This window comes from Dicentrarchus labrax, unplaced genomic scaffold (assembly GCF_905237075.1).
Source record: "Dicentrarchus labrax unplaced genomic scaffold, dlabrax2021, whole genome shotgun sequence".
NCBI lineage: Eukaryota > Metazoa > Chordata > Actinopteri > Moronidae > Dicentrarchus > Dicentrarchus labrax.
This window is the reverse complement of record NW_026136716.1, coordinates 1,295,759-1,323,194: the sequence shown is the minus strand read 5'-3', so window position 1 is coordinate 1,323,194 and position 27,436 is coordinate 1,295,759. Positions and strand designations below refer to the sequence as shown.

Genomic DNA, 27,436 nt, shown 5'->3' with positions numbered 1-27,436 from the left:
CGGCGGGAGGGTGACACCTCTAATTTAGCCTCCTGCTCTCTGGGGACATTGAAGAACAAAAGGGCTCCGGCCTCTTCGAGATCATCCCAGTTCTCTGGAGGGTCTTTTCCACAGATAGTGCCTCCCCTATATCTCCTCTAAGATCCGCTGTCACTCCCTTCAACAGGCCTGGGGAGAGTCCATTGTCTGAGGAAAATAGGGGGGTGATTGAGTGATTAGAGAGTAGATTAGTCTGTATCAATAGACAGGCAGCTTCCAGGAGGAAACAAACCTGAAAAAAGTTCCCTTATCAGGCGGTTTCTTTGTTGCGTTGTTTAGATTCACACAATGGAAGGTAATTGATGTTTGTGAGAAGGAATTATGTTTAATTTTGTGGTTTCTTGTTGTCATTTTTCAGAATTTTACCCTGTTTTGAGCAACTTTTGAGCAACCCTTTCTCTTCTTCCTGATAACGTCTGACGTTCCATCCAACATTGTCCTCTTCTAACATGTCCGACATGTGACTTCTGCTGTCTTTAATCAGGGACCCTCAGGTATGAGCCTGTGAACATTTTCAGATGCGTTGTCTAATGAATGACTTCATCTTTCGGCTTCCCCCGAGCTAGCGACCTTTTCTTAAGCACTACACCACAATACTTCACCGAGGCAAAGAAGTGTCTCAGCATGAAAGAAGAGGGAGTGTGTCCGGAGGAGTTTTGTGTTTTGGGGGATCTATAACTAGCATTTATATCTAATGGAAGACTCTTGCATCCTTCCTTTCTTACATTCCTAGTTGTGTTCACTTGGACTTTTGTTCTTTAAAGAAGAACCCACAACTGTGAATCTCAGTAATGCCCTTGGACGTTTTTGGATGCCTAACAAATGACTTCATCTCCTGGGCCCCCCAAGCTAGCGACCTTTTCCTAAGCACTACCCCACAATACTTCACCGGGGCGGAGAAGTGCCTTGGTACAGCAAGGAGAGAGTATATGTGAGGATGTATTTATCTCCCCACATCTATTTTCCCATGTGGAGACCTTGTGAGCTGTCATGTCTGGCCCCCCACCCCCCTTCCCAAAGGTAAAATAAGAGGCGACGTGTGTGTGTCACGAAGCCCGGGGAGGTGAATAATGAAAGATATTACCCATCAGGAGGATTTCGACGCGGCGTTCAATTAGCCTTCCCCTCGAGCAAACTGATCGCTTGTCATCCCGAGGATGGATGGCCAAAATTAATTTGCTGACGTCTCCCTCCCCAAATACCAGGTTTGGATGGAAAAGTGCAAGAAATATTGGCTCACCCCTCAGTTTAGTTCAGTCCCGGCCTGCAGTGGTTGGAGATCAATGGTCCACTTCAACATCATTCAACCATCCTACTGACCTTCTCATTTAGTCTTTACTTTTAATCTGTGACTTCCATCTTGTGCAAAAGTAGTTTTTACTCTTTGTTTTTAGCTTTTTCAGTCAACTCTGCAGGTTGTTTTGGTTTAATGTTCAGTGTATTTGTCTTTTAAACCATAAAGAGTGAAAAGATCTGTCCTATAAAAACTGACAATTAAAGGAGGGGGAAGCCAAATAACTCTGGTGCTATCCCTTTTTTCATTTAAAGTTCCAGACATCGATTTCAATAAGCTATAAACTATAAACTATAAGCAAAAAGGAGGATATTGGTTGACAGTGTGAGATAGCATTCATTCATGTACTTTCAACTATCATCTTCAGGCAGTGCACCAACTGTCGACCTCTTGAACTAGAAATATAAATGTATTTGATGTCCAACAACCTCTAATTGCTAATTGTCCTCTTATTTCTTGCCTTTCTTTCTTTTTGTATTCAAATCTTAGAAGTCTCCTGTTGACTTAAGATGAATCTTTCCTTTATTTTTCCCCATGAAATGTAATAAACGGCAGAGCAGCAACACAACCAGTAAGAACACACAGAACTTGCCACCAAAGATGCAATGAACTTGAATCTATACTGTAATGATCAAACATTTTCTTTCTATAGAAGTCATATGGCCTAACCTAAACTTGGTATTATTGACTGTATTCTTTCTTCTCAGTCTGTAAATGTATCTGTGAAATTGGCTTTTTGATTGATTAAAATTGATCAAATCCCATGAGTCTGAGCTGACCTAAAAAAAAATCCTAATTGATGACAGTGTAAACACATCTCTCTCTCTCTCTCTCTCTCTCTCTCTCTCTCTCTCTCTCTCTGCCTGGAAACATGTTGCCGCTCGCTCACTAACAGGCAGTAATGGATGATCAGCTGGCCTGACAGCTGCACGGCTGCCGGCAGCTTTCACTTCAGAGCAGCGGGAAGCTCGTCAAGTCGCGTTTAGCGCACCGTGGGGAACCCCTGTTGTTGCAGCAATGCGCGCGCACACACACACACACACACACACACACACACACACACACACACACAAACACAAACACACACACTGCTCTGCTTTACTTCCTCCTGACACAAGCTCAAATTAGTGGAAACGCTGCAAAATTACTGGCCTGATGAAGCTCTACAGATGTAGAACAACGTGTTTTCTGTTATCAGGCTGTAACTGATGCTACACTTCTTCTGCATCCGATTAGATGAGCAGCTCTTAAAGTTTGCCTCTCCATAGGTGGCAAACCGTTCTTCCTCTTGTTATTCCTCACCATTATTGATGTTTTTTATTAGTTAATGATGATAAAGAGCTTCACAGGCATTGGTCTGTTAAATATCGAACATTACTGCTCGAAACTAGAGGTGTCATAACTAGAAAAGGACTGAATCTTTTCCATATTTCTGTTTTCATTAAAGAGCATGATAATGTAGTGATCGTCCTTCTGGGCTGTTTTAAAGAAGACTGATACAACTTTAATGCAGCAGATGTGAGTTTGAGTTGGTTAAATGACGTTTAAATGGCGGTTTCACTGAATTAATTTCAGTCCCTGAGAGACACAACAGTTTGGCCGAGCCAGTCTGCAGCCAACCCTGGTGGAGTCTGCTGAGGCCTGTGGATACGGCCCCCTGGGGTATAAGGCACTTTCAGTAAATGCATAATATCTACCTTAGTTGACATCGTATTCTAGTGTGTTAGCATGCTAACATTCGCTAATTAGCACTAAACACGAAGTGCAGCTGAGGGTGATGGGAATGTGTCCGTTTTTTAAATTCTGACTTGATGATGGCGGAAAAGTTCAGGGACCAATACAGTAGAATTCACCCTGAAGGTAACATGAATGTCGGTATAAAACATTTGATGAGATATTTCAATCTGGACCAAATCGACTGGCCTTGACTTCTACGGTTGGTTACCGGACATCATGCAGATGTCGGAGCTGTCCCTGGAAATAGTTGCCCTCTGGTGCAGGTGTTACAGGCAACAGAGGCCTCACCGCACTTTGCCATCGCTAGTTAACGTTATGGCAACTCTCTGTGGACATGGCTCTGGCTGCAGGTAGCCTACCGCTAGCTCATAGCTACCTTAATCATGGTTAAAATGCTGAGCTAAACAGTTTAAAGTGTGGCTGTATTTCATTCGTAAGGATTCCAACACCGGGCGGGACAAATGTTTCTACCGTGTGTTTCAACATGTTTTTGCACCCGTACACTCAGAGGAACACAGAGAAAGTATATTTAATTTCTCCAGATGTTCTTTTGTGTCAATGGATGATTTGCTGTCAAACGTCTCACTTTTTACACTATTTTAGGACGATGTTTTAGACGTAGACAGATTTGTTTCATTTGTTCCGTGGCTCCTGCACCACCGCCCGCATTCGACTTCCCTCTTTGTCACTCTGAGGCGTTCCTTCCTGGCGTTATGTCACCGCCAATTACACCGAATGTGCCGTCACTGGCGGCGAGGGTGACCCCGGGCCTGCCGCTCTGTCCCACCACCACCGACCGCCTTAATGAAAGCTGAGCGGTCGGTGCGGGCGGAGAGCAGGCTTCTGTCCATCAGCCGGCCTGTCCATCCCTCCCCCCCCCCCCCCCTCTTCTTCAGTGGTGCCTCTAACTCCCCCCCTTCCTCCCTTCACGGCTGGACTCTATTAATATCCTCTGTCGGAGTGTTAATGTTGTAGAGGTCCAGTGAAGTGACACGCGTGGCAGCACGGCTGTAATTGCTAATCAGCGGACAGTTTTATCCCCCGCCGCCGCCTCCCACTCTCCCCCCTACCTCTCTCCCCTTCTCTTCTCTTTTTGATCTCTCTTCTTTCTCCCATTTCGATCCCTCTCTCTCGCTTTCTCTTTGACCTTCTTGCTCTCTCTCTCTCTAACCTAATGAATCCGGCTCAAATGAAGTGTGGGCGGGCGAGCGGGCGGTCGCTCGGCCTAAACGGTCAGTCAGCCGCAGCTGATGTGCGTAGGAGAGAGAGGGAGAAAAAGAAACGAGTCGGACAATTAAATAACTGCTGATTTCCCTCCATCTTTTCTCTTCTCGCTGCTTTACATCCAGCTCCTTTCAGCTCCGGTGCAAATGTCTGACGTTAAAATGTTTTGTTGTGGAGAGATGAGCTCTTATTTAATCCGTCTTCTGGCTATAAGCTCGTTATCTTCGCTCCGAAGCCTCCGAATGTAATTTAGCTCCAATGTGCACAAAGAGCAGAATCAAAGGATCAAGATTGTGTAAAAATGCACAAATAGGACACAATGAAACTCAGACTCTGTGTGATGTATGGCCAAAAGTATGTGGACACCCGTGTCTTCAGCTTCAGCTTACTATGACACTTTAGATTAAACAAGTGCTCTTACTGATTTGAGATATCCTCAGGCTTATTCCAAAGGACAAATTTTGTTCAAACCATTTAAAAGAAAGTTGGTCCATTTGTCTGTACCTCTCAGCGGTCCTACTCTGTTAAGTTTGGTTCAATTCAGAAAACTTGGAGAATAAGATTTAAATCAAGTATCTAGAAAGAAACGTTGCATCGTCTGCATACAGTACTATATTTGTTTCTTTCCCATTTGGTTTTAAACCTGTTATGTATGGAGTATTTCTAATTCTAATAGCAAGAATTTCAATACATAGTATAAACACATATAAAGGCAGTGGACACCTGTAAGTACACCTCTGGGCAACTTAAAACTATGATAAAAATAGCCATTATTTACTGTTGTGCTAGTTGGTTCCTCATACATGACCTTCATCCATTTGGAGTCCTGATCTCAACGACTATGAGCCAACCCTCAGCAGCTCTGTTAAAACAATACAAAAAGCTGAATAACTGATGGTATATATTGTGATTATATTGTGTTTGATTAGGTTTAAAGTGTCAAGCTGTGGGTTAAACACCTGTTCTGTCTGCAGGGCATGCTGCTGAAGAGGAGCGGTAAATCCCTCAACAAGGAGTGGAAGAAGAAGTACGTGACGCTGTGTGACAACGGACTGCTCACCTACCACCCCAGCCTGCATGTAAGAAACACACAAACACACACAGACACACACACACACACACACACACACACTCATTACTAACCCTCTCTGATTGCTTATTAGACTCCAGCACTGTGCCAGCCTGCACTGACCTCCATCTATCTGCTGCTCTTCATCTCCCTCCTCTGTGTGTGTGTGTGTGTGTGTGTGTGTGTGTGTGTGTGTGTGTGTGTGTGTGTGTGTGTGTGTGTGTGTGTGTGTGTGTGTGTGTGTGTGTGTGTGTGTGTGTGTGTGTGTGTGTGTGTGTTATGGCCAAGCAGTTTCTGGCATCACACACACACAGTGTTGATGGCTTGTGTATTAATTAGGACTCGTCATCTGTTTGCCCACGTCGGCGTTGATGATGTGAATATCAGCTGTAATGTCTCTGCTAATTGCCCCGGCTCTCTGCCCTGTTGGCACAATATCCTGCCCCGACACTGCTTTATTATCTCACACACAGACACACACACACACACACACACACACTTTTTGTGTCTTTTTCTTTCTCTCCTTGTGCTGAATTTCTCTCTGTGTCTTGTGCTCTCGACAGGTTTTCTCCACATTTATTGACAAATGACTAAACTTAATTTATCAATAATGTTTTTCTAATTAAGTTTTTATTCTACAAAATTTAATCTAATTTTCATTCAATTTTAGATTTTCAGAGTAAAAGTTGTGTTGAATAACAGAGCCAGAAGATAATGTCTTCATACCATTGCTGTAACTTGGATTGACTTCCTGTTTAAGTCATTGTTCATAAAATTAAAATTGCTTCTTCTGACCCACTAACAGATGAAAATATTAACTTTTCTGTTACACAAGACGAAGAAAAACAGAAACATTTACAGATTTGAGAATCCAGAAGCAGCAAATGTTTCATACTCATACATTTTTACTGCTTATTTCTCTGTGGAACCAGTTGATCAACAGTTTGATCACACTGAAACAAGTGGATGAATAACATGATGAATACTGGGACATAAACGACACTGGGGTTTGAGCAAGGCAGCTGCGGGGGGGGCGTTGTCGGTGTCGGTGTCCCCACACTGTGAAACACTTCACCAAACTGCACACGTCCGTCACCGATTAGAGCAGCTGATGCAGTAAATTAGTGTTAAAACTCATCACTTAACACTTCAACACACACACTCGTGTACAAACACACACACACGCAGACACACAAAGCCCCTCCAGCACCAAAAAGCCAGGTTTTCCTGAGCGCGTTGCATCTGCAGCTCAGGCGTCAATTAGCGTGTTTGCGGAGGCTAATCGAATGAAACTCAATCAGCGCCACTAATTGCCCGACTATGTGCAAGGAAATCACATTAATGCCGCTAATTAAGTGGATGGCAATAGATGCCACCTAATTGGCAAAGAAAAAGTCTCCTCCAAAGTGAAGAAGATCGGGCCAAAAACACAGGCGAGGGAGTAATTATCGGCTCTCGTCACCGCCGAGGTTCTGAGCGCCGAGTCGTCATTAACGGAGGCCTGAATGATCACAGAGAAGCGGCGGTTTGTGCAGGAGGAGAGAGCGCAGCGCGTCCTGGCGGGAGGTTTTTATCTGCTTCGTTTCCAACTTGTGACGTTAAAGCGAACGGCAGCATAGCTCCGCCCTCCCCCGCAGGTGAACCCTAAAGGAAGAAATGGTTCAGTTCTGCTTTAATGATCAATTATAATACAACAATACAAGTTTATTGATTTATGATCCAGTTTATCAGCTATTTGTTTCAGCACTGCTGTATTTTCTGATTAAAACAAGCTCAACTCAAGGTCCACTTATCTGCTTTTTCTGACCTTTCAGCTGCATCTCCTCATCTTCATCAGTCAGATTATTTAAAAATAATAAAAAATTAACAATAATATAATGGAAAACTAAAATAGCATAAGGGGCCTTTACTGCATGTCTTCAGCTGTCCTTAAAAATAAAGGCATAAAAAGTAGTAAAAAACATGAGAATATTTAACAAAATTATAAACAAATGCTTATAATATATACCAAAATATATATAATATTTGTATGTATATAAAACCACTAATACACTACACAACTCTACTGTGATTGTATTTATTTTATTTCAAGGATTAAAAACAGTTTTCTGTCTGAATCTTAACAGAAATATTCAATAACAGTTTTGTGGTTCACACTCCTTCAGCCTCAATAAAATAAAACAGACTAATATTAACCTCCATCACTGGTCGGGACCCCCACTAGGGGTCACCAAACTTTTCCCCAGGGCCTTTTTGATCTCAAGGGGTGTAAGAAAGCTCTACACAGTAGGTCTGTATCTCAGCATTTCATTCATTTCTGTGAAGAAAACTAAATGAAATTGATATTTTTAACGTTTAGATTATTATTTAACATCTAAACAGGATAAACAAACTGCTGTTTCTGTTATTATTGAATATAATATGAAATATCCATAAAATAAAGTTTGGGAACGAGCTCCAACACAAACTGCCGTGTTCTTTAAGTTATGACACCTCCACTGTCTCTTTTATCCATTTTTACACCTCCGTCACCTTCATCACTTCCTACTTAATGTTTCCTGTCTTCTTCTCCTCCTCCATCTCCCGTCGCCTCTTTATCCATCGATCGTGGTCGAGCTCGCTCTTTATGGATCCGTGTTTCCCTCGCCGTCAGCAGTATTCGGCTCTCCGGTCGCGGCTGCATTTTTCACCCTTGACGCCGGCGTTTATGCGTCCATTTATACCGGCTGAACACACACATTTACATACACACTCTTACACGGCTATAAACACACTTCCTTTCTTCGACACTCGTAAGCCGACAGACTCATTTTCTCACACACACACACACACACACACACCACCTGCTGTCGGCGTGTTTGGTCGATACACACATCCGTCCTGGACGTCGCTGCGTGGCGTGGACGATCGGGCCGATGATGAAAGCTCCCTGATGCAAATGGAGACTCAATTACCTCGGTCAATCTGTCGGAGGGGTGTGTGTGTGTCTGTGTGTGTGTGTGTGTCTGTGTGTGTCTGTCTGTCTGTGTGTGTGTGTGTGTGTGTGTGTGTGTGTGGAGGGTTTACCCAGCGGGCCCCTGGCTCGAGGGCTCTCCGGTGGCTTGTTAAGACGCCGTCGAGAGCACTTGGCTTTGAATTGGCCTTTTGTCAGCCGAGCTGCCAGAGGGAGGCGGGAAACACTGAGTGTGTGTGTGTGTGTGTGTGTGTTATAAGTGTGTGCTCAAGTAATTCCATCTTTGCGAGGACCAATTAGAGTTTGAGAGCTGGAAAGTGAGGACGGTTTCGGTCCTTTAAATGGCTGACTGAGGTCCAGATTTAAGGTTGTAATTAGGTGAAGGTTAATTTCAGGGAATGTATCATGTCAGCGAGGGTCCTAACGAGGGTCCTAACGAGTGTACAGGTGTAACAGTGTTTGTATTGGGAGTTCAGTGTGTGCGAGGACTTTATTTATCTTTACTTTAACACACGTTTGAACAACTGTCACTGATATAAAGCCGCCCTTCTCAAACACAACGCTTAAAATAATCCAATAATTCATTCTAAAGCCTTTTAAAGAAGTGAGATTTCCTCATTTTGTAATAAAAAAATACTAAACTTCACTTTCAATAATATTCTGTCCTCGCTTTATAGAAATGTCCTCACAAAGATAGCAGTCCAGTAGCACACATATTACACAGACTTGGTGGTTTTAATCCGGCCCAGCGGGTTGTGTGAGCTTTGTTTCTCCTCGCCACCTTAATGTTGAAGAGGAGGCCGACCTCCCACAATGCCCTGCTCCTCTCAGGGGTCACCGCTGACACTCCACCCCGCTCAGAGGGAAGGGGGGGTGGATTTAACAAGCGCCTCTCGTCCGTCATTAACACTCCTACTCGTCTTTTCATCGACTTCTCTGATCCGCCCCGTTTGGACCCGAGGAGGGCTCATCATCGGGAGGCGTCCGAGGCGTCCCATAGCGGTCGGTCGTGTTTCAGGCGTGTTGGCGAACGGGCGGAGCCAATCAGAATTGGCGTGGTCCGCCACTTCATCGCTACTTTAAGGGATTAGTGTGTCTTTGTTTCCGTTGTACAATTTGAGGATTTAGCCGCTTTATTATGAGATTAATTCCCTCCGAGCAAACAGTGACACACTCAGGATGCTCAACTTCACTCTGTTGTGTTATTCATTCTTTTATCTTTGTTTTATTTAAAAAATTAAAAATTATTTATCTGAATTCAGAGCTTTTAAAGTACATTCAGATGAGAATCATATCTAATCATGCAGACTGTTGTCTGATTGGTTGCTTTTAATTCCTGTTTTCATTTCTTTGATCGTAACACTCTTGAAAGAAGTCTAAATACTCAGTTTGAATAGATAAAAATCAAATCAAGAACATTTAAATTATCTGGTGTTTTATAGTGTGCAGCAGCTTTTTAGAATCACACCAGACTTCCTGTTTATACACAAGTTTCAGCGGCCATGTTGTTGTACTCTTAATGGGACCATCGTTTACTAAATGAACATCATGTTGTATGGAAGAAGACTGAAACTACAGATTAAGACCCTAAACTCATCAGTGTTCACTGAGCTATTGAATCAAGAGAGACTGCCCCCTGCTGGCCTTTAGGTTTACCTGCTGTTTCTCTCTCTCTCTCTCTCAGGACTACATGCAGAACGTCCACGGTAAGGAGATCGACCTCCTGAGGACCACAGTGAAGGTGCCGGGGAAGAGGCCTCCTCGTGCCGTGTCCACCTGCGCCGCCGTGCCGAGTCCCAAAACCAACGGCCTGACGAAGGACATGAGCAGCCTGCAGCTCGGACAGACTCCAGGTGAGAGGACGCAGTTTTTTGTTTGTTTTTGTCGAGGAATAAGCTGCGATTATGCCGACGTTTAATGTTTTCAGTTGTGGTGGTAATTGCTGCTCTTGATGCAGTGTCAGAAACACGAGCGCTTTTTGTCTGTCGTTGATCAATAAAGGTTGAAAAGATTCAAAGAAGAGTGTGTGTTCAGCCTTGGAATGCACAAAACGGCAGAAAACAAAAGGTGGAGAGAAACAAGTGCTCCTCCATGTCGTACACACACACAAATAAAAGCAGCTCTTATGAGGCGGCTAAATCAAACACACACACACACACACACACACACACACACACTGGGATCCAGGAGGCCCGAGCTAATAGCATGAATATTCAGTGAGCCGTACTCCATGTACTAATTATTGTCATGAATATTAATGCAATCAGAGTCCTGGCTCCACTCAGCCAGCACCAAGAAATGAGCTGTAATGAGAGGATGAGGGAGGGAGGGGAGAAGGGGGAGGCAGGGACGGAGGGAGGGGAGGGGTGAGGGAGAGGGGGGCAGGCAGGGAGGGAGGGAGGGAGGGATGATTCACCCGGCTGTTGGACCACGCAGCCTCTTACTAACTCAAGGGTTTGATTTAAGCAGCCAGCTTGTAAGAAGCTGCCTTTTATGGTCCCCCTCACGTTCCTGTGTGTGTGTGTGTGTGTGTGTGTGTGTGTGTGTGTGTGTGTGTGTGTGTGTGTGTGTGTGTGTGTGTGTGTGTGTGTGTGTTATATGGCTGACTGTGATTGGACAACACGTCCAGTTGTAACATTAAAAGATATTTTTAATAAAATGAAAGAAGACGACAGCAGCTGTTGCTTTAACTTTAGAGATGATCATTTGTTCCACTTCCTGTTTAGTTTTTTAAACTTCCTTTAATAACGTTATGATCTGATTTGTCCACTTTAAAATCCTTAAAAAGACGTCTTCTCCCTCTACGTACACAAAACGCTAATGCCCTGATCATTTTCAAACATGTTTGATATTTAGGAGTTAAAATCTGGATGATTAAGTCGCTTTACAAGTCTTATTTTGTGTCAGTTTATTCTGTTGTCAGACTCGAGTGTTAAACCCGACTTCCTCTCTCAGGTTCGGTGACCAGCAGCTCGTCGGTCTCTCAGATGGCGAGCGGCGTCAGCTTGGTGTCCTTTAACAGCCGTGGCCTGGAGGGGATGCACCAGCGCTCGTACTCCGTCTCCAGCGCCGACCAGTGGACCGACGCCACAGTCATCGCCAACTCTGGAGTCAGCACAGGTAAAAAACAAAAACAAAGTAAAAGTTTATGTGTAAACACACTGAATGTGTTGTGGTCCACACGCGCAGCTCCACTGCTACAGCCTGCTGGGGTTCAAAAGGCCTCAGCGCGCAGCTCCGCGGGGGAGCCTATCATTTGTCTCCCATTGATCCGCCTGCCAGACCTCTAATGCTGCCTGAACTGTTTGTCAGGCTAATGGGCAGTGTGTGTGTGTGTGTGTGTGTGTGTGTGTGTGTGTGTGTGTGTGTGTGTGTGTGTGTGTGTGTGTGTGTGTGTGTGTGTGTGTGTGTGTGTGTGTGTGTGTGTGTGTGTGTGTGTGTGTGTGTGTGTGTGTGTGTGTGTGTGTAATGTCTTAGGATAAGGTAAAACTGACACACACACACAGATGCTGAGACTGACAGCTGTCAGGCCGCGTGTGTGCGTGTGTGTTGCCGTGACGATAAGCTTGACTGACAGCTCTGTCGTCAGTGTTGTGCCCTCCAGCCTTCCTCAAATAACGTTTAAAGCTGTGAAATGCTTTCAATGGACTCCCAGGGGCCACACACACACACACACACACACACACACACACACACACACACACACACACAGCAGTCAGTTCAGTTACAGTTTGTTTCGTCAGACTGCAGCTCCATTTATGCCCAAATAAGATTTAAACCTGTAAGTGTCTAAACACCAGGATGACCAGAAACATCTGATGTCTCCTTGTTTTTACTTCCATGTTGAACTGCCATGTTTCTACAGTAGCCCAGAAGGGACAAACCAAACACTAGCTCTAGATATCAGCCTTTTTAGGCTTTTAGGCCGTAGTTTCTCCTCCACACTTCACAGACCGTTCTCATTCCCAGCTCACCAAATACAGACACGAGTGGTGTTCAGTTAGTTGCAGAAGTTGTCTCAATTTTTTGGTACAACAGAAAAAAAAAATACAACAATTAAAACTAAATCACTCTATGTGGAGCTGGAGCTGAAAGTGAGCAGCGATAGTCTCTACACAGGAGAAGATAATTATCGCTTGACAGGAAGAGACAGATCTGTAAAGTAATCTCTCCAAAATAAAGCGTACGCTGCATTAAACCGGGATTTCAGTTTACTTTGAAGCTGCTGCGTCTCACCTGACAGCAGACAGGAAGCCCTGACTGCCGTGGTCGAGGAGAAGCCCCACCAGAGACGAGACCCGGACCAGGAGAGCTGATCAGAGGAGGGAAAGTGAAGCAGGAGGAGGATGTCTTGAGGCTGAGGGTGGAAGTGTGGGTGAGGGGGTGGGGGTGACGTGGATAGAGCGCGGCGTGCAGATGGGAGGGCCGTTAATCCACGGCGGTTAATTGCACTCTCGGGGATGGCATCTTGTCAGCAGAGATAAGTTGTCACATTTTCCACTTGAGCTGAGACTAAACGATTGTAAAATAAGTTATGGCCGTCCTTGGGGCTGTCTGCCGTTCGGGGGGACGCGGCGGCGGTGGCGGCCAACGAGCGCCCAGTGTGTATACGTGTGTGTTTTGTGCACACGTGTTTCCATCTCCGTGCGCGCCCATGTCAGTGTCGCCGCCACGCTGTGATATTGATGGAAGCTGAATGTTATTTTATTCTGCCGCTAGTCACAGCTGTCAGCGGGCGCCGTGAAGAGTGGAGGGCAGAGGGAGAGAGAGAGACTCCCTCTGCTGATAGCCTCGCTCGCCCCCGCCAGCCCTCATCCTCCAGACCCGGACTGGGAATCACTTCTCATCCTGATTCTGGTTCTTGATATTGGCCCAGTTGTATTCATCCACTAACAGACTGATTCAGGTTTTTATACAGAAATCAACAACGAGAAGAGAAGAACCTGGAGAACATCACAGAAATATAGAACGGTTTATTTAAAAGTAATTACTTGTAGGTAACAGGTACAGCTGGATCACATCATCTTTCTGCTCTGTGCTGAATGAAAGTTTAAAGTGTAAAGAAAAGCACTTCCTGTCTCTGATTCACAAGTTAAAAGACTTTTATTGTGAAGAGCATTAGACTTCCTCTCTGAGTGTATAAAAACCAATAAACATATACAATAAAAAGATTACATAATTCCAAATGAACTACTTTCAAATAACTAATTTATATAATAATGTACTAATACTGAATTATTGGATCTCCAGATACAGGTCTGGGAGACTCGGTCTGCTCCAGTCCCAGTATCTCCAGCACCACCAGTCCCAAGATGGAGCCGCCGCCGTCGCCGCACGCCAACCGCAAGAAGCACCGGAGGAAGAAGAGCACCAGCAACTTCAAAGCCGACGGCCTCTCTGGTACTGCGGAAGGTAACACCATCTCCCCTCCCCTCGCCTCACACTTTCCCCGCCCAGGTCCGACAGCTAAATCCACCCCCCCAACCCCCAAAACAAGTCTGACGTTCACAGACGTCAAAATAAAATCCATTCAGATACGACCAAACACCAGCGAACCTGACAGGATACACTTCCAGTTATCTGTGAACTTCTGTTTACTTTTATACTTCAAATACTTCTATCTTCTCTTTATGTGCTTGTACACTGTACTGCCAGATATTTATATATAGATATATATATATATATCTATATATAACTGTTTATATACTGAAATATCTGCCGATTTACCTCCAAATGCTTCTAAACTTACGACTATATACATATGATCTTATGTCCAGTTATCTATCGATTTAGGTGAGTTCTAATATACGTCTTAATAAACGTAATGGTTTTATCATAACTTATTTTTTAAGTTAAACTTTCTTTATTATCAAAGGTTCCCCTCCAACTTTAAATATATTTAATATGTTTACAGCCCAATAAACTATATTCTCTGACGTTAAAGTCTAAAGAGAAGGAAACCGCTGCTGTTGGTTTGGGACCAGGGTTGGGAAACGCAGTCATGTGATCGTCTGAGACTCCCGAACTCCGCTGTGAGGGACGGATCTCCTCATCCTCTCATTCTGTCAGCCCTTCATCTCTTCACCCTGTTGGATGGTCTTCTTCTTATCTGTCTCTGCTGTGACTGTCAATCAGTTTGTAACATAACCTTCGCCGTGTGGTCGACGCTGCAATCCGTAGAGCAGACCTGAGACTGACAATCAGTTACTAAATGAACATCATGCTGTATGGAAGTAGACTGAAACTAGAGACTGAGACCAGAAACTCATCCGGAAACTATTTACTGAGCTCATCAATCAACTGAGAAGTCGGCTCATTTCTCCATAAGACTGTATGGTGTCTGTTTTATTGCAACCAGTGGAGCCGCCCCCTGCTGGCCGTTACAGAGAATGCAGGTTTAAAACACGTCGCAGAGCCTGAGGTCGCTGGTAGCAGCTGATGTAAAAGACGTGGATCTGCTGCCGTCGTCTTCAGATTTCTGCTTGATTCAGTACGACACACACACACACACATACACACACTCACACACAAACACACACACACACACACACACTGTCTCACACACACACACACACACACTCTCACAGACTGTCAACACACACAGACACACACACACACACACTATGGCTGGTTGAACAGATGTGGCGGCAGCAGCAGATGTGTAATGTGCGTCACTCCATCACGGAGGCATCAAGCAGCTGACAAGGCAAGTGGCCGTCTGAGTGACTGATAGACGCTTCATCTGCTTTCATCTCTCCTCTCTCCTCCTCTCCTCTCCTCTCTCCTCTGTCCTTTATCGTGTTGTTTCTCCTCTTTCAAATAACATTTTCTTCTTTGTCTTTTCAATCCTTTGCTTCCTGTCGTCTTTCTCCTCTATATTCCCTCCCTTTCTCCTCCTCTCCCCACTGCCTTGTTTAATCTCTTATTTCTCATCTTTCTTAATTTTCCTGCTCCTCATCCTCGCCTCCTTTTCCCCTCCCTTCTTGCTCCCTCTCTCTTCCGCCTCTTTCTCTCCACTCGTCTAGTAGTTAACTATCAGGAGTGCGTGCAGTTGCTCCTCTTCCTCTCTGACCATTTTATTATCAAACGCTCTCCCCGAGCCCTCGACTCGCCCCCCTATTAGTCAGCCGGAGAGGCTTAAGTGAAATATTATAAATAATCCACCGTATTGAAATCTTTTATCAGCTGTGTCACTTTCATTATTCAATAAGCGATTAGTAACAGTCTTCCCAATTTAGCCATTAAGCACTGAGCGCACTCGGCCGGCGGGTCGACTCGCCGAGCTGTCACGCTGGGCGGGCAGGTGAAGTATCTTCGTGTCAGAGCGAGGCTCGGGGTAATTCATGAGGGGGAACCGCCCTCTGCGGTCCGAGCTCCCCCAGGTAGGACCACACTCACACACACACACACACACACACACACACAGGATGGCGTTCTCCTCGTCTTCATCACAGTCTTCGGCCTGAATGACTGCGACTCCGTCCAGAGAATCCTGACTGAAACATCAGCACTTACTTGTGTATAAGACTGGCAGTAATAAACTTATTGATCCCACATCGAGGAAACACAGACAGCGACGGAGGAGAAAATATATATAATATTATATATAATACATCAAATAATATGAAATAAATAAATAAATAAGATGCTTGTACACTATATTGTTAAGTCATTGAGGCTCAACACTTCCCACACTGATGTTTCACATTAAATCAGTAATAAAAAAATATTTTACAGATTTTTTCTGTTTTTTTTAAATAATAATAAATTACAAAGATATCCTGTGAATTTAAATGTTTAATGTAAAATGACACGAAAAGTCATAAAATGCTTATTTAAAGGAAATGTTATTTTTCCACAAAGATTAAAATACATTTACAAATATTTACTATTTATTTAATTTATTAAACTGTTAAATTCAAGTTTATAACAATATGTAAAATTACTGACATTAACAGTAAAATATAGTGTTGTGTAATCATGTTGTTTATCAGTGTATAAGGTAAACTGTCCAAATACAGTTGTTATCAGTGTAAACAGCAATAATTACTGTAATTTCACAGATAATGACTTTTATTACAGTTCTATTACTTTTAACATTCACATTCAAATCAGAAAAGTAATAACAGCACTCTGCTGTAAATGTAAGCCTGATTATTTGTATAACAGCAGAGTTCACCTGGATTTATAGATCATTGCAATTGGTTTTACAGTTTAAATATGTTTAATTAAACAGCTGTACCTGTATCAGGTGAAGCCTGCTGACCACGGGTCTCGTTAACTAGCCACTGTTTGATACCCTCCCTTCATCTTGGAGCTTTGAAAGTTGACCTGCAAAATAATGACACACACACACACACACACAGCTTCAGATATTTGAAGTGGCCTCACACAGGTAACAGCAGGACCAGGTCGCGAAGACAGTTTTTGTGTTTGCTTTGATTCCTCGACCAGCAAACTCCTCACAACAGGTGGTGTGTGTGTGTGTGTGTGTGTGTGTGTGTGTGTGTGTGTGTGTGTGTGTGTGTGTGTGTGTGTGTGTGTGTGTGTGTGTGTGTGTGTGTGTGTGTGTGTGTGTGTGTGTGTGTGTGTGTGTGTGTGTGGCTGGCTTTAATTGCCCTCTCAGATCACACACTGGGTGTCTCAGCTGAAGAGCTTCACTCATTCCAGTATTCGTCGGTCCGTTTGTCGATCGGCCGTCAGCTCGGCGGCGCACCTGCAGCACGCCGCCTCTGACTGGCTCATTGTGAGGGAGCTCCTTTAAAGTCGGAGTTAATCAGGAAGATGACGGACTCCGCTCGCCATCGCAGGTCAATTCAGGTCACCGGGGGTCAAGCAGGTGGGAAACAAAGAGGGCCAGTGTAGAGGGGAGTCCAGGTGGTCCAATGAACACCTGACGTCAGGAGATGTTTAAGTTGGGTCAAAACCTGTTGAAGTACTTTTAAATTATTTAATAAAGAAATTAAAATGAAACCATTGAGTTAAATTTACCTTTGTGGGCATGATTTAGTATCTACTTACTGGACTCCCATATGTAATAACATAGGTTGGAGGAAAAAAGAAATACATGGTATGGTACAGTTGTACCTCCACTGCTCTTTCAAAATAAAACAAGAAGGATTTGTTAGATCTGTCGGGACAAAAACAACATACTATAAGCAGACAAACACAATAATATTTCTATTTTTAGTTTTACAAGTATTTTAACATCTCTGTTTTAGTTTTCCACATCCCATTTTTTGGCAAATTACAACAATGACTGTGTTTAAAACCTGCTGTGATCTGTGAGGGGATCCAACCTGTGACCTTTTTAAAGCAACTTGTTTTTAGATGATAACGTTCCTGAGATCAGCCCCCCCACAGCAGCGAGCAGCTTCAGTGTATTTGACTCGTTTTAAAACGGACAAACCGTCCTCGCTTATCGCCGCCTTGCCGTCCCGAAGGAGGAGGGGCGACGAGGGAAACAAGCACAGTAACATTTAAAGCCTCTCCTCTCACACAGCCACGACTGTATTTCATCCTCTGCAAATGCTCGCAGTAGCCCCGGGGGAGTAAATATTACCCAGGCTCTGCTGTTTAAGACTGAGCGGCGCGGCCGGGGTCAGAGGTCACAGAGCTCGCAGCTCAGCCACCTCAAAAGAATCAAAGCTGCGGCGGTGGAGCCTTAAAATCCACATTAATGTGAAGTTTCAGTGTTTTCTGCACACGGATGATATTTACTCATTTTACACCTGCAGTGAGTAGAAAAATGTCCATCACACTTTCCCACAATGCAACTCTTCAAAGATATTCCATCTACAATCGTATAGAAAGATAAGAAAATACACATACAGTAAAAAATTAAATACAAGATATAATAGAAGTAGAAGAGATAAGAGATATATAACTTTTATATACAGATTTGTTGATGACTGTTAAGTGGAGTCAACACTTCCTGCACTGATGTTTCACATTAAAAGCTCACCAGAAATTCTGAATTCCTGCCTTTGCCAGATTGCTTTTAATGTGAAAGATTTGCAGGAAGCGAAATTGAAAAAATGTTTTAAAGAAAACAATTTGTAAGTAATTCCACAACTTCTCACAGGCTTTCATTTGAGGATTTATGGTGTTAATTGTTATCAAATGTTGAGTCTGTTTTAACTTTGGCTGTTTGTGTCAGGACGATGGGGAGTAATAATGTTTTGAATTGTGATACATTTGAAGGAATTTTTGTTTGATGATTTGAGAATTTTATTTTTGTTGCTCTTCTGGGCTCGTTTGTTATGTTGCAAACTTACTTCCTCCCTGCATCGTGCTCATTAGCCCCTCCCACTTCCACATCAAGCCACGCCCCCTCTCCTGTGGACCAATCCTCCTCCACGCTGCTGTTTTTGACGCCTCTCTCTCTCTTTCCTCCTCTGTTTCTTGTTTTCTCTTGTACATGTCGTCTCATTCTTTCGCTCTGTTCTACCTCCTCCTCCTATTGTCTCCCTCTTTTCTCTCTTCCTGCCGTCGGGGGACGCAGCCAAACGTAAAGCGTGGAAACTTAATCGTGTCGATAGTCTTCGCAGCATTTACGCCAACAGTCTGCACAACTCAGAAGGTAAAAACATTGCTGGGGGTGGACCTGTGGACGCCCATTAACCCCCCTTTGACCCCACCCTCTGCAGGGACAGAGTACCCTGTCCTGGAGTAATGCACATTACCCAAGTAAGCAGCCATTTGCTGATTTCAGTGTCAAAAGATGTCTAAACATTCAGGATAAAACTAGGATATATTCAGTGTGAAAGACGTCTAAACTAATGGAACATCAGACGATCAACAAGATTACAAACACACAGCGCTTGAGTCAAACAGTGTAAACATACACAACCTGTGACAAGAAATCACATGTAGACATACTTTTATTTTAGCAGGACAAAAGATTGTGAACACCGGGCTCTCCTAGATTACATTACGATCCTTTACATTTATGTTCTGACCACCAGTTTTAATTACCGTAAAACTTTATTTAAAATCAGGTTCCCAATTAGACGCAGCGCTCCTTTAATAGCCTGGTGTGGCTAGAAGTTTTGACAAATAAAAGCATGTTTTAATTAGAGGCCTAGTCTGTATTTTATAGAATTTCTTTGGATGTATAAAACCGAGTCTGCTTGAGCGAGTTGTATGCTGCTTAGATCACCTACACAAATATAAATGTATAAACTTCCCATCTTTGTTGAACAAGAGTTTTTTGCAAAAGGAATTGAAACCCTGTCCCATATAGAGGCCTGTTCCAAATAAAGGCAGGTTGAGTCATTGAAGCAAATAAAAGCTTGGGCTGTTGCTTTGTCCATCATATCTGCACAACAGACGGCTCTAAATAAATTGCATATACATTGTTGTGATGAAAAAGAAGTCAAAAAGTTTCCAAATTGATCCCCAAATTTCCCCAAAAATGAAAAGTTAATTGATATAAGCTGCAGATTTTTAGCTTGTACCTTCAAGTTTTTTCCAAAGAAGCAGATATTTTCTTAATGCAGTTGTTCATCTTAATGAACTGATGATTCAACCAGGAGGGTTTAATGTAAGCTGCAGAAGAAGCATTGTCAGGGATGTCTGAAGTGGCTGTAGTAAGCCTCACACTGAAAAATACTATATTGAATCCCCATTAAACAGTTTTATGTAACTTAGAGATCTAATATAGATCTGCCCTTGACTTCTTTTGACCTGCAAATCCCTAAATCAGTGCTTACTCATTCAGTCTGTGTCTGGTACACATGTGCGGTGGAGAAAAACGTCCATTTCCGTATTTTGAACAGTCTTCTCACTGCCTGTCACCTGACCTGTGTGTGATAGCGTCTTTCCCTCCTTGCATCCTTCTGCCCCCGCCCTTCCGTTCGGATGTGATCAGTGTATCTTCCTACCAACCTTCCAACCTAATTCTACATTAAATGAAAGCCAAACTGTTGGGGTCTTCGCCTGTTTGCATGATGGAACCACAAAACAGGTTAAATCATCTCTGAGCCATCTTGAATTCAGTTTAATTCAATTCAATTCAATTCAATTTTATTTGTATAGCACCAATTCATAACAGAAGTTATCTCAGGACACTTTTCAAATAGAGCAGGTCTAGAGCGAACTCTTTAAAACATTGAATCTGCTTTACGTCACGGCTTCTTTTGCTTCAATGTGCTCGTTCAAAAAGATAGACCTCCATACTTCTTTTTCAGAGAGACTTCAGAACAATCGGCTGCAATATTTTCCAGGTTATTAATGTTGTAAAAGGCTGCGAATAATATGGGGAGTAATGACCTGTGTCGCAAAGCAATACTGTGTGCGGTGACATTTAAGGCTTTTAATTTGTGTTTCCCGAGGCCCCCTTTTGTCTCCCTCACGCCTCCCCTCTCATTGCACCTACCGTCCTGCTTGTCACACACACACACACACACACACACACACACACTATCTAACACACACCCCGCTGGGCCTACTCGACACCTCACACCCCGGATGATAGGCTTGTATGCATGTGTCCCCCCCCCGCCCCCCTCGCTGCGTCTTGTAAATGCTGTATATTTGGTTTGTTCTGTTTCTGCTGCTAAAGGTTACCGGTGTCAGAGTTCACAAATTGCCTCGGCTCCACCTCTCTCTGTGTGAATGTCGCCCACAGTAGCCGAGAGCGGTGGCAGTAATTACCAATACAGCGCGGGTGACTCGCCGTATGTTTGTGTGTTTGTACTCTGATGCATACGTTTAGTCCTGCACACCAACACAGAGGAGAGGCCGAACAGGTGAGGAAGCCTGTAAGAAAGAAGGAAGAATCAAGAAACATTATCTTTTCTGGTCCAGCGTGTAGGATTTAATGGAGAAACCACAAAACTTGTAAAAAACTGTAAAGCCAAACACTGGCTGGTTTGTCAGTTCTGGGCTTCTGTAGAAACATGAAGGACTCAATGAAAGGCGACCCACAGCGTTAGTAGATTAAAAACAGTTAATTCTGAGGTAACAATAACACAATAATTCCTACACTAATGAAAATATACCTTTAAAAAGGACCTGTTCAGTTTGCTAAGAAAGTCATTTTTTATGGCTCTATGGATTGCAGTGACAGTTGGTCGGTCCACCACTTTGGTCCAAGCTGAATTATCTCAACAACTATTGGATGGATTGGCACATATTGTGGTTCAGACAATCATATTCCCCTCAGGATGAATTGGAATAACTTTGGTGACTTTACATTTAGTGCCATCAGGTGACCTTCCAAACGCAGATCCCTGTTAACACATTAGAGACAGCCATCTGATCCATTGTTACTACAAAAAGTTGGGGTAGTCTTCCTGTACAGACAGACATGAGCTGCTGACTGTAGCACATGCTCAGCTGGGGGTTTTCAGAGTTAAGCGGGGGGTTGTGGGAGTGGCTCTCTGGTTGCACAGCCTAATGCCCCCCTCATTTTATTCATTAGCCGCCATGGTGCGCTGGGTCAGCGTGCAGCATTTAAATCCAGAAACAGCATTTAATTTACGAAGAGGCAGGGCCTTTCTGGATTGTTGGTTTCCATAATTGTCAAGCAGCCAAGCCCCCTCCCCTGAAAACAGAGAATCATGGGAATTTAATTATGATGGGATTCTTGCTCTTGACCCTGCAGGGCTCAACCGGCGCTTGATGGGTGGGCTGTCATTTAGAACGAAGACGCACCCAGTGTAGACCCAGGAGCCTCCAAATACACTCTGGAAAATTATCATTCACTTTCTGTACAGTTTGCCCTTCATTAGACACATTTCAGTACACAGCGGTTTAACTTCTGGCATGTGTCGAACCCCTAGCCCTTCAGTGTGAAGGTAGGAAGTAAAGGTGCACTAGATAACCCATTAAATCTGACTTCAGCTGGTTTTTTTTGTCATACTTTGATCTGGAGACTGATGATGTTTTTTGTGACTTTGCAGTTTGACAGACTTAAAGCTTTTGACAGTGTCAGAAGACAGAAGTCCAGTGCTGTTATGAAGAGGCAGAAACTGCAGATGTAGAAGTTGCTTGATTAACACGTTTTGAGTTATTATTTATGTTAAACTGTCGTCTCAGGTCTAAAATTAAACCCACATATTTATATACATTTCAGCAGTTCTTTGTTTTTAAACTTTTTACTTAATCTCATGGGTATAAGGTTCTCTTTAGTTTTTTTAGTTTTTGAGTAGTTTTATTTGTGGAAAAAGGTGGTTGTTTGTCGTGGAATAAACCTCAACAACAAATGTTTTTCATCATAGTTTCTGTGGACGAAATGGACAATTTAAAATGAAAGTCTGGTTTAACCTTGAGCCATTAACCAGCCCCTGTAAACAGTAGTTTTAATTAACATCAACTAATCAGACTCAGCCCATCATTACCCTGAAGCACCCGAGAGATGAAAATGATCCAGCGTTATCTTCAGCAAAGGAAACTTTGGTCAGCAAAGGTGTTTTCAATCTCTTTATCCTGGAAGTGGAAGGGTTTTTCAGCCAGTCGTTGGGCCTCGGGGGTCTCCCTTCCATCCTTACCTTCCGTCCTTCCTCTCCTCGGACAAGGCCATTGATTATCCAGAGCAAAGCCAGAGGGGAACTTCAGCTCCGGTGCTCTGAGACGCTCCCAATTAGCCAAATGACTGGAGTTGAGGAAGAGCAAATGGTCGTTCCCTCGCGGGCCGGCCGTGACCGCTCTCCAACTGATTAAACCTCTCATCTTTTCACTGCTTCACTCCCGGCACACGTCATGAAACTGCTGCTTCCAGAAACGCTCGCCTAAAAGTGTCATGAATGATTACCGACCTCCGCACTGAGATCTGCTATCACCCAGTGCCGTTTTGGATGTAAATATGGAGTGAATAAATGATGCTTAATTTCCTTTTACACTCATGAAACAACATTTCTTAGAGATATAACCTCTTCACATGCTTTTGTTTAGAGTCATAGCAGCAGAAACTTAGGAATCCTGGGAATTATCAGCCGTGCTGGAGGCCATCCTTTGATTAAGTGATTACCCCTGCCCTCCCCTCATCTCTTACCTACTCACTGGGGCTAATTGTAAACAGAAGCTGGTTGTTGTCTGATCTGGTGCGGTGATGATACGGGCTCTCAGCCATGCCCCCGCTTCACCTCCACTTCCCATCCTTTCTGTGGTCGGTAACGGTTTCCAAATGTTCCCCAAGTTGTGCACAAACACTCGCTAACATCAGTCAAACCTCTGAGAACTGGCTTGATGTTGAAGCGTTTGAAGCATGCTTGAACAGCTGCATTTAAAAAGGGACAGTTTACCCTAAAATACAGTAAATCTTAAGCATTCATGTTCATTCTTGCCCCTGGGAATAGTACGTGTGACCAAATGATCTCAACTCAAAGCTCTTCTTACTAGCTTACTTACTAACTAGAGTTTTCAACGACATCCTACAGTCTCCATCAACTAACAGAGTTTTAGTCCCATTGTTTTCAAACTTTTGCACTTTCTTGAGCACTTTTAGGACATTATTGTCAATGTTCCGTTATAATCATTTAATTATTCTAGTTCACTGTGAGGATTTGCTGCTTTCCTTTGTTTCATATGATTAGAAATTGCATTGAAAATATACTTTCTGAAGTCATATTCAAGGATTACACTCTATGTTCCAAAGGAGTTTGTTTAATTTTTGAGTGAACTGTACCTTTAATTCGGACCTTCTACAACTGCTTTAAAGAAGTTGAGGACCTTGAATCTCTTCTACAGCCATATACAAACACACACAGTCACACACACTCAGTCTAATTGACTCCTGATTGTCCCGTTAACCTCTGGGGGTTCTGGGTGATAGATCCATATGTCCCCCCTCCAGCAGGCCCTGATTGTAATGACTGACCTCTCCCACTGACATGTCAGCAGAGAAGAGGGCAGGACGGTCCGGGGCCCTTAGGGGGGGCACAGGGCCCCGTAATTTGGGTGACATCCTGGCTTCAGGGGGCGGGGTCACATAGGTCACCGGTGGTCGGTTCAGGAGAACAGGTGTCCTTCAGTCAGAGAGCTTTATATGAATGAAAAGACGCTTGTGGACAGAGCTGCTTGTGTACTTCTGTTTCTTCGCTGGTACTTTATACGTTTGATGAGGGTCTGTTATTTTAGATTTATATCATGTGGATGTGGTTTTAAAGGCAAGGTTTTTGGGGGTTCGTTGGTATTTGGACATGGTTTGGTTTTACACCATGAACAAGAAATGCTTATTTAAAAACACCAGTTGTTGCTTCTAATGTCGGTTGTTGGAGTCATTCACTGTTTTAGTCTCACAAATAGAGGTGGAAGGACATTACGAACACAAGAACTATGAACATTTGCAAAGGCGTGATTCCAGCGAAGCCACTGGAGAAAACGCATCTTCTTCTTGAAATACAACATAGTTGAGTTTCCATATCAGCTGTTCTAAGCCTCCATTGTTAATACATTGCTTTGTGTGATGGTTTGGTTTGAAGCTCATGAAATTGTTTTACTTCAGATCAGTGTGGTATTTGATCACATAATTTCAGGTTGCAGTAGCAGAACAGCAGCGATCGAGTGATCAATCAATTCAAACAACTGTTGAAATCAGGTTTCTGATATATTAATGGAATTAGTCCGTAATGTCACTTTGGTGTTGATGTGAGAAGTTAAAAGTTATTGCAATTGGCTGAAGCCAAACCAAGATGGTACGGTGGTTGACGTGACCCCCTACAAACTCAAAACCGCCCTCTTGCAGTGTCCTTGAGCTGAGCGTCTCTCTGCCGATTAGAGCGTGAACCACATGGCTCAGGTGAAATGTGGCTGAATGTAAAGTTTTGTGATCGGTGTGTGTCGGATGTTCCCGTACTAAGTCTTGGTTTTTCTTTCTCTCTCCAACAGAACAAGAGGAGAACTTTGAGTTCACCATCGTGTCACTGACGGGGCAGACGTGGCATTTCGAGGCGACTTCGTACGAGGAGAGAGACGCCTGGGTGCAGGTCATTGAGAGCCAGATCCTGGCCAGCCTGCAGTCCTGTGAGAGCAGCAAGAACAAGGTGAATACTGGCAAACTCTTTAAATCTCAAGTTTCTTCACTGAAGTCCGCTCTGTGGTTCCCAGTAGTCCTGGAACAAGTATAATTTTTAGAGTCTGTGCTTTTTGGAAGTATAAAATCAACATGGAATGAATTTCAATCAAATCTAATTTAAAAAAAAAAAAAAAAAAACTTAACTCATGGTAACTTACCCGGTTTTCCAGGACTTTCAGCAGCATCTGATGGTCTTCATGTTTGTGTTCTCATGAAGTTGTTAAAACATGAGCATAAAAGTGACCTTTTAAACTCAAGGCGCTATTGGCCTTTTCTGGAGCTTTCAACCTTTGTTTTTCATCGTGAAATTAAGTTTGTAGCCAAAATGAGCTAATGTCGCCATTCAGGGATGAAGCCAATGAGATGAGGTTGAAAGCTCTGCTCAGTATTAATAGAAAGATAAATATGTAAGATATATGTAGTCTATACATACATAGTAAAATAACACATACATGTAGAACAAAATGAGTATTTCTCATTATAAGCAATAGAAATACATACAGAAAGGTGTCACATTATGACAGTATTAAACATTACAAACGGTACAAATTGCCATCATATACATTTAGAGTATGAATGCGGTGCATCACAGGACTGTCAGATATGATAAGAACTGAAGGAATGGGACCTTTGAATGCACATTCAGTCACTGCATTCACTCACACACAAACACACTTTCATTCACATAATTACAAAATAGCAATTACTGTAGCTTCAGTCTCAGCATTGCCATTTTCCACCTGCACATGCAGCAGGCGGCTCTGCTCTCAGTCGAGGCCCGCTGTGTTTACGCCTCAGGCTCTCGGCCTTTTATTGCCCCCCTCGTCCCACCCAAAACACCGTCCGCCCCTCCCTCCCCCATTTCCATTTATTTGCTGTCTTATTCCTTCATTTCCCAACATCGGTGGACTTAGCCCGCAACAGCGGCGACGTCCACCATCTGTTCAGTGTATGTAAACACCTGAATGTGTCTCAGACAGTGTTTGTGTGCTGTTTGGACGTTTAATTACAGTAAAACTCTGCATCCTAAATCTGCAGAACGAGCAAAATCTTCACTGTATTCAGTCCGAGAACTCAAGTTTGCTAATTTAAGTTTCTTTTTTTTTGACCAAAAGTCCAAAAACCAAACATATTCAGTTTTAAAAAAAAAGTATTTTAAAAGAAACTGAAACTCTTTGTTTCTGCGTCATTTAATATCATTGACAACTGGAATCTCTTCGGGTTTAGGACTGTTGGTCTGACACAACAAAGCATTTACCAGTCACCATGAGACGGCAGTTTACTGTGGATGGAAGCCTGACTCGAGTGACCTGAGATGAGTTTGTTTTCCTTCTTTCAGTCTCGTCTGACCAGCCAGACGGAGGCCATGGCTCTGCAGACGATCAGAAGTATTCGAGGAAACGGTCGCTGTGCCGACTGTGAAGCACAGAGTGAGTACCGCTCTCAATAAATAAAACATTTATACCTGCTACTCCAGCGACGGAAGTCACCCAGAATGACAATATATCAATATACGATGTGAAGTGCAATGTTTATTTGGGTGGACTGGAGGAAGAATGTTTTTTACTGTTTTTTGTTATCGCTACACATTTTCCCAGTAAAATTACTAAATGGGTGGACAAGTATGTTTTATTTTAGTATTTTAGTTTAAAAAAGAGTCAACATTCACCCGGAATTCTTAGCTTCGGCTACATAAGAATGCTGTGGATGTTTACACCAATAAAAACTTGTTTTCCACATAGCACAATATTATCTTCTGACAAATGCGTTGGCCTTCCTCTCTGCTCATCCAGACCCGGACTGGGCGAGTCTGAACCTCGGGGCCCTTATCTGCATCGAGTGCTCAGGCATCCACAGGAACCTGGGCACCCACCTGTCCAGGGTTCGATCTCTGGACCTGGACGAGTGGCCGCTGGAGCTCATCAAGGTCATGTCGGCCATTGGCAACGAGCTCGCCAACAGCGTGTGGGAGGCCAACACGCAGGGACGCCTCAAACCTGGACCAGATGCCAGCAGGTAGGAAACCTCTTTCTGTGTGTGTCTGAAAGCTTAGGACTCTAAATGTAGATCGTACTCTCCAGTAGTTTTCTTCATTATGTC

The 27,436-nt window shown here is 43.5% G+C and overlaps 1 protein-coding gene across 6 annotated transcripts in view; it reads left to right on the top strand.

Annotated features, from left to right (window-relative positions):
• agap1 (ArfGAP with GTPase domain, ankyrin repeat and PH domain 1) overlaps nt 1–27,436 on the top strand; it is a 135,540-nt gene that overhangs the window by 84,485 nt on the left and 23,619 nt on the right. For 4 of the 6 annotated variants that reach the window (XM_051426922.1, XM_051426921.1, XM_051426920.1 and 1 more), the window contains 7 exons: nt 5,269–5,373; nt 10,001–10,169; nt 11,272–11,436; nt 13,567–13,728; nt 25,150–25,304; nt 26,676–26,766; nt 27,130–27,352. In XM_051426922.1, coding sequence (XP_051282882.1) covers nt 5,269–5,373; nt 10,001–10,169; nt 11,272–11,436; nt 13,567–13,728; nt 25,150–25,304; nt 26,676–26,766; nt 27,130–27,352 — 1,070 coding nt within the window. Of the gene's footprint in view, nt 1–5,268; nt 5,374–10,000; nt 10,170–11,271; nt 11,437–13,566; nt 13,729–18,820; nt 18,899–25,149; nt 25,305–26,675; nt 26,767–27,129; nt 27,353–27,436 lie in introns of all 6 variants that reach the window. The other 2 variants (XM_051426923.1, XM_051426919.1) reach the window with 2 other exon arrangements.